The sequence below is a fragment of the Anabas testudineus genome, chromosome 23, assembly GCF_900324465.2.
Source record: "Anabas testudineus chromosome 23, fAnaTes1.2, whole genome shotgun sequence".
Taxonomy (NCBI): domain Eukaryota; kingdom Metazoa; phylum Chordata; class Actinopteri; order Anabantiformes; family Anabantidae; genus Anabas; species Anabas testudineus.
Window position 1 is genome coordinate 5431137 of NC_046631.1, and position 11436 is coordinate 5442572.

The following is an 11436-nucleotide window of genomic DNA, read 5'->3' on the forward strand; positions in this document are numbered from 1 at the left end:
ATGACGGCAGCAATTGTAAACTGAGTGAAATATTTTCAGTGCTTCCAATAATAAGGTTATTTTCAGACGTTTGCAGCCCTGCAGTCCACCCCACCCCCCAGCGGATTCCCTGTCTTCTCCCATAACTCCCTCATTAGAATGCTTCTTATTTCTCTGATGGTTCCCACAGTGCAGGGGACTCGCTGAACACACCACCAGTACATTTCCCAAGGCCAGAATGAGTTTTGATATTAATCTGTTCCCCCCTCCTTAAAGACATTGCCCGTTACTACTCTGTACACTGTGTAATTTTATAAGTTGTTTGAGTTGACACTGATTTCTGTTTTTATATGACAGAAGTCATATTGTGAAGTTACAGATTATCAAAAAACAAAAATCTGTAATAAGCTATTTAAAGTATCAAACTCAGACAAAATGTTAAGTCACTGGTTAATTAAGTTAATTATAATCCCTTATACAAATCCTTATGGTTTATTTCCTTAGAGGAATGTGCTGAAGTAAACTTTTCCATTACCTGCACAATACCATTGACTTTGTTCTAGTAACACTTAACTGTACACTCCCCCATATGACCACTAAGATCTCTTGAGCTCACACTTCTCCTCCTGTCAGTACGGATGGGGATTTTTCTAACGGCAAACTCTTGGATTATTACTTTTTTCTTCTTTGAGTCTTTCTTTGCTATTCTGGCACAGTACAGCATGTTCTTTAACTTCTGTATTGTTACAGTCCTGGCATGTTACCCAGTCTGAACTGATACTGATCCATGGTCATTTTAAAAAGGTTGTAGGAGTGATATTGGCATCATGTACCTGCCCTGCACACAAAGGACTGCACCTGTGCAGTGAGTCATTCTGAAGCAAGGGAAACAGCATAGTGCTGGTGCCAGGCACTGAGGCATGTCCTTACTGAGTATGCAGTGGGCACTGCTGTTCAAACCCCACAGAGCTACACTGATTCTGCATATTGGTGTAAAAAACACATTTGTAAAGTTTACTTTATGCTGCATTGCTGTGTTGGAGTTTCCCTTTAGGAGGAAATGGAGTTTTTCACACAGCTTTATAATCCATTAAACTTGCTGCTGTGCTGAATCCTTGGCCTACCAAAGTTAAATTGCAGGGTTAAGGAAAAGTACAGGCTTTATTCACAGTGAAGAAACCAAAAGCACATTGTGTTTGTTCTGCACTTTGAAACCTGAAAGCTCTGAATAAAAGAAAAAAACTAAATCCTGTTTATAATCAGTTTTTTTAAAAACCAAATTGCTGAACATTTGCTGGTTTATCCTGGGGACTCTAACTGCAGGTCAAACAAAAAGAGACGTGAAGATGTTGCCTAAGGCTGTAAAAAAATTTTAACAGGCTGTGTGTGTGTGTGTGTGTGTGTCTGTGTCTGTGTCTGTGTATGTGTATGTTTGTCTCTGTGTGTGCCTGTGTGTCTGTGTATGTCTGTGTGTTTTAGCTGCATCATACACAGACAGCTCTGACGATGAGACATCTCCTCGGGACAAACAGCAGAAGAACTCTAAAGGCAATGGAGACTTCTGCATCAAAAACATCAAACAGGCCGACTTCGGACGCAGAGAGATTGAGATTGCAGAGCAAGGTAAACTGAAGAACACTGTGTGCTCACTTTTTAAAAAGAGAAACAGGTGGTTTAATGAGTGGATGCAAGTCAGTATGTGTCTATATCCTTAGCATTAGTAACTCCTTCAACTGGATGAATTGATGGATTAGCGATGAAGTATTAGAAGGATTAAACGGTGGGAATTCCTTAATGGTCCAGCTTATTTGTTTCCGTCTCCCATTTCAGAGATGCCGGCCCTGATGGCTCTGCGGAAGCGAGCCCAGGGGGAGAAGCCGCTTGCTGGTGCCAAGGTGGTGGGCTGCACCCACATCACTGCCCAGACCGCTGTGAGTTGAAGCACAAAGACCTAGGAATTTGCAGGGTGTTAATATAGTGTCACATCAGCCTCTACAACAAGAAGTCTTCTTTTCTGTCCCCTCAGGTGCTGATGGAAACTCTTTCAGCTTTGGGGGCTCAGTGCAGATGGGCAGCCTGCAACATCTACTCCACCCAGAATGAAGTGGCAGCTGCCCTGGCAGAGGGAGGTGAGTGACACCTGTCCTCTACTCAGCTCCTGTCTTTCACATCATTCTCTGCGTCTGTCTGATTTTTCTGTTTCACACTTGTTTCTTTCTAGGTTTCAGTGTATTTGCATGGAAGGGGGAGTCAGAAGACGACTTCTGGTGGTGCATCGATCGCTGTGTCAACGTCGAAGGCTGGCAACCCAACATGGTAGCACACCTACATTCTAAATAAATGACATGAAATAATGAGAAGACAATTTTGCTATTTTTACCAGACAGCTAGGTGTTTTTGAATGTCTATTTTTACATGACGGTTGGGAACCTGCAACTGCGGGTACAAGTATAGATAGGGTTAGCCACAACATACAGCTGGTTTAGAAATATAGCATTTATATTTGTATCTAGGTCTGAACCACAGAAATAGGTTATTTAAATGTTTTAATGAACATAAAATAAGTGTGATTTCATTATTTGAAATGTCAAAATGTGTTATTTGATCATACCAAACTACTAATTCAACATTCAGGTCTAAGTACTGAGCAGGTTTGTTATATTTCTCTTTACCACATCATCTCTCAATCTTTCTTTCTCTCATTTCTGCTCTCCACCCCTACCTGTCTTTCAGATCTTGGATGACGGTGGAGACCTGACTCACTGGATCTATAAAAAATACCCCAACATGTTCAAGAAGATCAAGGGCATCGTGGAGGAGAGTGTTACTGGGGTACACAGGTAAGATGAGCAGCAGACCTATATATTTTGTCCTTGTTGTTATCCTGAACAGCGTTTCTTGTAAAAGCCTAAAATATCAAATTGCTAAGCAGATTAAAACTCTTCTCATGATTTAGAATTGAAAATAGAAGATCAGAGGATATTTTCACATTTAAACTCAGTCTCGCACTGAATCTGGTGTGGTAGCATCGCCATCTAGTGGTGAAAGTGTAGTTAAATTAGTCAATTATATCTATATATATGTGTATGTCTATATCTATATCATGTGTAAAGAAAAAACATATTTAATAGATTATTCATAATTTATTTATGAACGATAGTGTAGTTATTAAGTAGAATAATATACATTTTAGTATTAATTACAAAATGAATTGTATAAAAGTATAAATGGAAGTTCTAATGTGCATAGTCAACAGGTGATCTACTCTGTTGTATGTTATTCGGTTTTGTTGTTTTTGTGTTTAGGTTGTATCAGCTGTCCAAGGCAGGGAAACTGTGTGTCCCCGCCATGAATGTCAATGACTCAGTGACCAAGCAGAAGTTTGACAACCTCTACTGTTGCAGGGAATCCATCTTAGATGGGTATGAACCATTCTCATGAGTTTATTGTTTTAACATTCGGTGTTGCAAAGCATTTAAACCTACTCTGAATCAAATATTAGGCTGCCAGTGAATCGTTGTTTTTCTGTCCTTAGCCTGAAAAGGACCACTGATGTCATGTTCGGAGGCAAACAGGTGGTGGTGTGTGGATATGGAGAGGTAAGGTTGACTCATACAACGCATGCACAATACTTGTTCACTGAGAGATCTGAAACTGAGAGAAACTGTAGGTGTGACCTCCTCTTGCAAGTCATATGAAATAACTTTACAAGTACTGTATATTGAAAGTTAAGATTTATATGTACTTGAGAAGATAAGATGGATCATTGTTTCCCTGTTCTTTAGGGCATTTAAGTAAGTCAGGTGAGGGACTTTGTAAGTATTAAAAACATTGTCCTGAGCGTGTAAAACCACCAATAGAACCTTTGACTGTTGAGTTGATGAGTTACTTTGGTTTTAATCATTGTCTAAATATTGGCAGTATACTGCAACTTTACTGTACACCTTTATTGTTGGAATTTATCTCAAACAAGCCTGTGGAATATCTACTGGAAATTGACATGAATAAATAAATTATCTTACACTCTGAACTACACAACACATGTGTAGACAGTTTTTATGTACAATATATAGTGTTTATGGAGGTGTGTGTTATTATCACACAGGTTGGAAAAGGCTGCTGTGCTGCCCTCAAAGCCATGGGCTCCATCGTTTATGTCACAGAGATCGACCCTATCTGTGCCTTGCAGGCCTGGTAAGAATCTGCTTGTTGAGTTTATTATAGCTCTGTGGTTGTGCTGACATAGTATGAATCTAATATCTTAATTTCCTGTTTCCTCCACTGCAGCATGGACGGCTTCCGTCTGGTGAAGCTGAACGAAGTCATCAGACAAGTAGACATTGTCATCACCTGCACAGGTTGGCTCAGAATCTGTCTCTGATACTCTCTTGCTTTGTGTGTTAGAACATAACCAAAAACATAAATAAACAGGGAGAATACCAACTTTTAAGACCGTAACAAGAGACAAGACCAGTTCAGTAAGGCTCACCAAACAGATATGCTGCCATTAGTAACCACATTCTCAGTTCAGTTGTCCTGGACACTTAATTAGAGCAGAGAATTGCATATCTCTCTGCTTTATTCTTTAATGACAGGCTGTCGTTAGGCAGAAAATGCATTTGAGCAGGAAACATATTAACGTAGAATGAGACGCATGGCATTTGTAAAATATTTTCCCCAAATATAGTTACAAAGTGCTGTGAAATAAATGAAACAGGACAAGCATTTGCTCTAATAACATCATTTAACTCCATAAAGGTCTTGCAGCAAAATTCAGAAACCTTGTTGGATGCCCGGTGAATTAATAATGCTGCTGTGGAGAAATAAGGGCGAAATAAGTTATCGGTGGATTTAAATATTAAACACAGGCTTTCAAAAACAGGAGAGTGATAATTGTTACTAAATGATGAAATCCCACAGTTATTTCACAGATAAATAAATCATGTAATGATAGAATTGCATGTTTTAAGTAGTTTAGTACTGCTTAAGCATTAGCAATAAATAAATATATCTGTGTGTGTGTGTGTGTGTGTGTGTGTGTGTGTGTGTGTGTGTCCTTACCCGACACCATCTTGCACTCTGTTTAACCTTATCTTTTTCTTTTTCTTTTTTTTCTACTCCCTTTACCAGGCAATAAGAATGTGGTGGTGCGAGAGTACCTTGACCGTATGAAGAACGGCTGCATCGTCTGCAACATGGGTCACTCTAATACTGAGATTGATGTGGTCAGTTCCCAACTAGCACAAACTCTGAATGCAAAAAAATAACTAATGGCACATTTGGTAAATTTTTTGGACATTTATTAAAAATGTCCATTAGTTACTAATTTCAATAGATCACCTTGTCAACAGTTACCAGAAGTGGCTTTCTGCCATTACAATAGAATGAAATAACAGACATGAAAGTCAAGTGATAGTAAGGACCACAAAGCAAAGGGTTGTGGTGATCTGACTTGATTCTATGATTATCAAACAATGAGTCAGAAAATATGAGAGGAATTGAAAAAGGCTTTAAAGGCTTGAATAAATGGTAAAAGAAGGAAGTTTTTCAGACATGTTGACTTGTGACTCATTTTTTAGTGAGGATATGTAGTGAACCATGAATATAGATGAGTGACAGTCCCCAAAAGAAATAATAAGATTAGATGAAAGATCAACTGAACCAGTCATTTCTCAGTGTTTTGTTTGTTCTGTAGGCAAGTCTGCGCACTCCTGAACTAACCTGGGAGAGGGTTCGCTCTCAGGTGGACCATGTCATCTGGCCTGATGGCAAGAGGATAGTGCTCCTGGCTGAGGTACGTACACGCCTAGAGGTCCTCAAAAGAAAAAATGAGTAGAACAAGTCTAAAGTTTAAAATTAAATATTAACACTTTAATTTAGATACACAAAAATGATGACAACCGATACTTGGATGTATGAAGCATTTTCAGCCATAGTGACAACTGAGTCACACCTGGTCACATTTAATAAACATCCTATTGAATTTCATGAAAAAGCATCAAAACTCTGCAACAGATATGGATGTATAAAGTGTATGACATTTCAAGGACTTTCAAAACTGCATACACACAGTACAGTATAGTGTATAGTGTGTGTGTGTGTGTGTGTGTGTTCCAAGTCATGACAGAATGAGAGCAGCGTGACAGGGCCAGACAGACAGCCCGTTAACGCCGGTGTCTCTGCTGCTGTTTGAGCTGTAGCAGGTTTAACCACGTCGGTAGCGCAGCTCCTTCATCTCTACCTCTCCCCAGCTCCCCTGCCTCCAGATTCCACAGGGTTTCAAATGTCCCGAACCAAAATAGAGTTGTATTCTAAAATGCTGCAGTATGTATCTGAGATGAATTGCTTTTTTTTTTTCTCAATTTGATGCTACACTCCATTGATAACCAGAGAGAAAGGAGCCTTGACTACGAGTTTTTGCAAATAAAACATTTTTAAATGTAGAATTTCTATGTGCACAGTGACATAATAAAGAAACGAAAGCATCTATCAAAACATCTTTTAAGAGCATGGGAGTGATGTGTCAAATAAAAGAGTTTACTAAACAGTTTTAATTCAGCTTTCCATCATGCGACAAAAAGCGACAACAGTGTCTCAGTTTTACTTACGACCTCATATTAGCAGGTGGCACTTTTCTTCAGCATCCTTTTGATGTGAGCTACTAGGATCAGAGTTTCTTTCTCATAGCCTCGTAATATTTTTTTTTCTTTCTTCCAGGGTCGTCTGCTGAACCTCAGCTGTTCCACTGTGCCCACTTTTGTGCTCTCCATCACTGCCACTACCCAGGTGAAAGACTTTGGTTCACATTGTTTCCCAGTTTTATCAACATACATTAGTTAGGGTTTAAAAGTTTTGTCGAGCTGAATTCTGTTATGCGTTATGTTATGTATATGTGGTGGGTGTTGGCGACCATATGAACCCATTGTGCATTGTGCTTGCTTTTAGTTCACAGGTAAAAAAAAGACACGAAAAGCTGTGTGTGTCTGTGTGTGAGAGTAACCGTTTTGTGTGTCTCTCTCCAGGCGCTGGCTTTGATAGAACTGTACAATGCCCCTGAAGGACGCTACAAGCAGGATGTCTACCTGCTGCCCAAGAAGATGGGTAAGATTTATTTGAGTTAATAGAATACTTCAAGTAGTTTCATATTACGGTGGTCTATAAACAAACACACTACAGATGTGTAAATGGGTGTTAGATAACACCAACATCTGTCCAGCCATGCATTACCACTCATCCTGTTAAGGACTCTGGGGGTGCTGGAGCCGATCCCAGCTGACACTGAGTGAGAGTCAGGGTACTCTCTGGACACATTGCCGGTCTGACACATGGCTGACACACAGGGACAGTCACTCATTCATGCTCTCTTTCACACCTATGGGCTATTTTAGGCTCACAAATCTAACCTAACCTGCATGTGTTTGGATTATGAGAGGAAACCAATGCAGGCACAGGGGGGATATGCATAATCCACAACGGCCATGGGAAAAATAACCTTGTGTGGAACTTAAATAGCCACCAAGCAAGGAGATGAAAAGGAAGTGATTAACAGTTTGTTTTTGTCCCAGAAAATAGCCTGGAGACAAGTTGCATTTACCTCTATAGACATACCACTTGGTCTCATCTGTTCAGTGTAGAATATTCTCCATTGATGGCCAGTTATTCACAGTAGAATAAGTACTGTCTTTGCATATCTGTGCATGTACGCATACAGTGTACAGCATGTTGTCAGCATTGCCTGTCACATTTCTTAGTGTTCTGTTGGTGAGTGAGAGCAGCACACATACATAATAAAGAAAAACAGAGGCAAATGTAGGTCACCCTTTCAGTGACTGCTGCTGCTTCCGTAGCACACACTGACAGAAAGATGATAGAGAGAGAGAATAAAAGGGTGACATTTAAAAAAAGGAAGAGGAGAGGAAGAGGAAAGTGGAAGACACTATTCAGCGCAGAGAAAAAAAGACATAGAGAGATGGTAGATCCCAGAGGTCACCTGCTACTTCGTTTCCATTCCTCATTTAAAAGATTAATCAACCTCAGACTCCTGCTGAATGTTAACATGCTCCTCCTGTCTCTCGCCCTCCAGATGAGTATGTGGCCAGCCTTCATCTCCCTACATTTGATGCACATCTTACAGAACTGACTGACGAGCAGGCCAAGTATCTGGGCTTGAATAAGAACGGGCCCTTCAAGCCAAACTACTATAGGTAAGAAAACAGCAGGGGCAAGAGGTTCTTATTTTGACAGGCCTGTAGATTTTTGAAGGGATACTCCTGTAAGTAAAAGGATGACGTGAGTTTACTAAGAGTAGAATAAGAGTCAGGTGTTGTATTGCTGTCTCACATTTGTGTTTACAATCTGTCATTCTAATTTGTGTTCTCTTTTCAAGGTATTAAACCAGTGCTGGGGCTGAACTGAGGAAATACCAATATGAATATCTTTATGAATGGCACAGACCTGTTGAGGGTGAAGAAGAGGATTAGGAGGAAGGATGGACAGAGTAGTCAACACAACTGCTTTATATTTGGGGGGGGAGGGAAAGGAGCTCTGACTGGGCCTGAGGGGGAAGAGAGGGTGAGGGGCGGGGGTTTCCCTTTGCTTATGGCAGTCATTTTATTTATTCGCGCTTGACAACAATAACTTTAACTCTAACCGTGTGGAGCTGCTCCTGCCATTCGCCACTAGCTAGCTCCCCGACGTTGTTTTTCTGCGACATGTTTGACTTGCCTTCCTCTCGTCATTTCACCGCCATCATCTCTTCCTCTTTAGATGCTCATTTGTGTGTCGAGTTGTATGTAAATCCTCCATCCTCCCTTCCCATTGCCAGATATTTTAACGTTTAGGTATTAAAGACGAAATTATTGACGCTAAAGACGTATATAAAAAAAAAAAAAACTTGATTAAAAAACAATGAAGATTACCTTTCAAGATTTATTAATGGACAAGATTTTTTTTTTTTCTTTTTGATGTTGTCTTTTCTACTTGTGATTATGTTTTTGTTTTCTCTTGTGTAATAGGGGTGGGATCAAACATAATGGGGGGCGTTGTGGGTGGGTTAGGCGGGATCTCAGGGTCCAATCATATCATGTCTTTTATTTGACCGTTTCATCGAGATTCACCATTGTGTCTGTTTTTAAGCATTTTTTTTTATTATGCATTCTGTCCCTTTACATCCTGTGATTTGTCAAAGTTGTTTGTTTGTTTGTGTTTTTCGGGGTAGTAAGACTGGACTTTAGACGGGTTCTTCCCGCCTGTCATTTCAGCCATCTCATTGGCCTCCTTTTTGTTGATTTCCAGGTGCTCGCACGACGCCAGTGTTGAAGTAACAAGTATTTCAAGGTAGTGAGAGCAGACCTGTTCATTTAGTCTTTTCCTTTACTGAGAATGATCATACTGTATCAGAAGCATGGCAGGTTGTCAGAGGGGTATACTGTATATTTTAGATATTTATATAGAAACTATGATTTTTCTCTCCTGCGCTATCTAATATCATGACTTTTTGGGGAAAAAAAATCTGCATATGTCATAAAGATAAGCAATTAAATGTTCTAATGATATGTGTAATAAATGTACTTAAACCCTGATTTTTAATACTGTGACAAAATATTTACTGAAAAACCAAATGTGCAGCAAGTCGTTGCCGGTTCGGTACTCACACAGATTTCTCAATCAGGTCCTCTTTGAAAAGTATGGTGCTGTTTAGATTTACTGTACTTACATACATAACGCAACTCTTTGGTACTGACAGAGTCAAGAGGTTCAGGTTAAATATAAAATCAATGGTGATGTAGCTTCTTTGCATCCAAGAATCACTTTTACTGTACCTGTCTCTGGAACTGTATGTGTATTTGCCTTTAAAGGGAATTTTCATCTTTCCCCACCTGAAAGGCTTAAATCCTTCCTCTGCAATGAAACTGCGCAGTTGTCCCAAGCCGACCTGGTGGCGGAAATTAGAAAGAACTGACAGTCATTTCACTTGACAGCCGAGTGCACCCCGCCGCTATAACGGCTGTGCACCTGAAACAATGAGATTCTCTGCCAGTCTGCTGGGAGACGGTGCCAGCTCTATTGTCACTGAGTGGGATAGCAGTATAGTGTGATCATTTGAACTTGTGGAAATAGCACAAAAGCTTTACCAGTGAAATAACTACTTCAAATATAAGAATGCCTACACATTTCATGTATATTTGGGAAGAGTTGAGAAGGCCGAATCCTATTTGAAGGCGGTATTAATCTTCTCACCTCACTATGTAAGAAGAAATAAGCTTACTTCCCAAAATATCAAACTATTCCTACTGCACAGCCATATAGCACCATTTAATGACAAGATTCTCTACTGTGTCACAGCTTATACAACCTCAGTGTCTCACTGTCTGCGCATATTTGTGTCCTGTGCTGTTAAAAGTCCCCTCTGTAGGCCTGTTGTCAATGTAGTTCTTAAACCTGTTGTCTTAAGTCTTATGTTTTCCTTTTTGTAAGTGTGAATGCGTATTAAAGCGTGTGTGACCTCCTGAAATGAAGCTGAGGTTGTGGCGGCTGCTGTGCGAGTGTGTGTGTGTTTGTGAGAGAGTGTGTGTCTAATTGTCTTTGTGTTTTTTACACATCCTTTTTTGTAGACCATGGTTGCTTCGTTAACAGCTGCCTCAGGATCCTAGCCTGCGAGTTAGGGGGAGAAGTTTTTGTTTCGTTTTGTCAGTCGTAAGCTGACCAACACTAGGGTGGGTTGGGGGAAGACACCAGCATCATATATGTATATACATACTATATACAGATATGACAACCTTTAAAAGCATAGGAAGGTAAAAGAATAATCGAGTTCCTGTATTTATTGTTGTAAATCCTCACACAGTACAAACTGGCAAAATTCTCAAACATGTTTCAGTTGTCTATTAATAAAAAAGAAAAAACAACTTATGTTTAAATATTGCAAGTGATAATGGTAGATGATGAGCAATAATTAAATCATTCTGTAATCTCAATAAAGATGTAAAAATTGTAACCCCTTTTTGTGTGGATCTCTTTGATTTCTACAGACTCTGGGCTCGATTCATCCATATTTGTGTTTTTGGGTGTTGTTCCACTGTGTGACTCCAGTCATAGTGGATTTGTTGGCATGTTCGCTGGAGGATAGGGAGCCCATATGTGCAGCTGCTCAAGTCTGTCACGACCAGGGTGATCTCATCAGCTGTGGGACAGGGATGTCTCTGACATAGGCTGTACGACAACAAGAACTGTGATTAAGACGTCGGCACTTATTCTGACCCTGTTTACATTTGTGCTTTTTTTAAAAGTGAACATTTTAAGCAAGACTGGACGCAGGAAGCAGAAATGTGAGAATCAAGTATTATTCAGTGTGCAAACACATCATTTTCTCACACAAAGCGACATTTGATTAAAATATTTTTTATCAGTAGTACAAATGTTTGAGATACTTCACTACAAATTCTGTTTAACGTGGCT

At 39.8% G+C, this 11436-nt stretch overlaps 1 protein-coding gene across 5 annotated transcripts in view; it reads left to right on the forward strand.

The window, feature by feature from the left end:
• Nucleotides 1-10973, forward strand: part of ahcyl2b (adenosylhomocysteinase like 2b) — a 35824-nt gene extending 24851 nt beyond the window's left edge. For 3 of the 5 annotated variants that reach the window (XM_026362596.1, XM_026362598.1, XM_026362601.1), the window contains exons 3-17: nucleotides 1459-1602; nucleotides 1810-1910; nucleotides 2006-2108; nucleotides 2201-2295; nucleotides 2713-2819; nucleotides 3285-3401; nucleotides 3515-3578; nucleotides 4085-4173; nucleotides 4267-4337; nucleotides 5110-5204; nucleotides 5675-5773; nucleotides 6697-6765; nucleotides 7002-7080; nucleotides 8063-8183; nucleotides 8366-10973. In XM_026362596.1, the coding sequence (XP_026218381.1) occupies nucleotides 1459-1602; nucleotides 1810-1910; nucleotides 2006-2108; nucleotides 2201-2295; nucleotides 2713-2819; nucleotides 3285-3401; nucleotides 3515-3578; nucleotides 4085-4173; nucleotides 4267-4337; nucleotides 5110-5204; nucleotides 5675-5773; nucleotides 6697-6765; nucleotides 7002-7080; nucleotides 8063-8183; nucleotides 8366-8372 (1361 nt within the window). In that variant the 3' untranslated portion in view covers nucleotides 8373-10973. Of the gene's footprint in view, nucleotides 1-1458; nucleotides 1603-1809; nucleotides 1911-2005; nucleotides 2109-2200; nucleotides 2296-2712; nucleotides 2820-3284; nucleotides 3402-3514; nucleotides 3579-4084; nucleotides 4174-4266; nucleotides 4338-5109; nucleotides 5205-5674; nucleotides 5774-6696; nucleotides 6766-7001; nucleotides 7081-8062; nucleotides 8188-8365 lie in introns of those variants that run through there. The other 2 variants (XM_026362599.1, XM_026362600.1) reach the window with 1 other exon arrangement.
• Nucleotides 10974-11436: the final 463 nt, after the last annotated feature.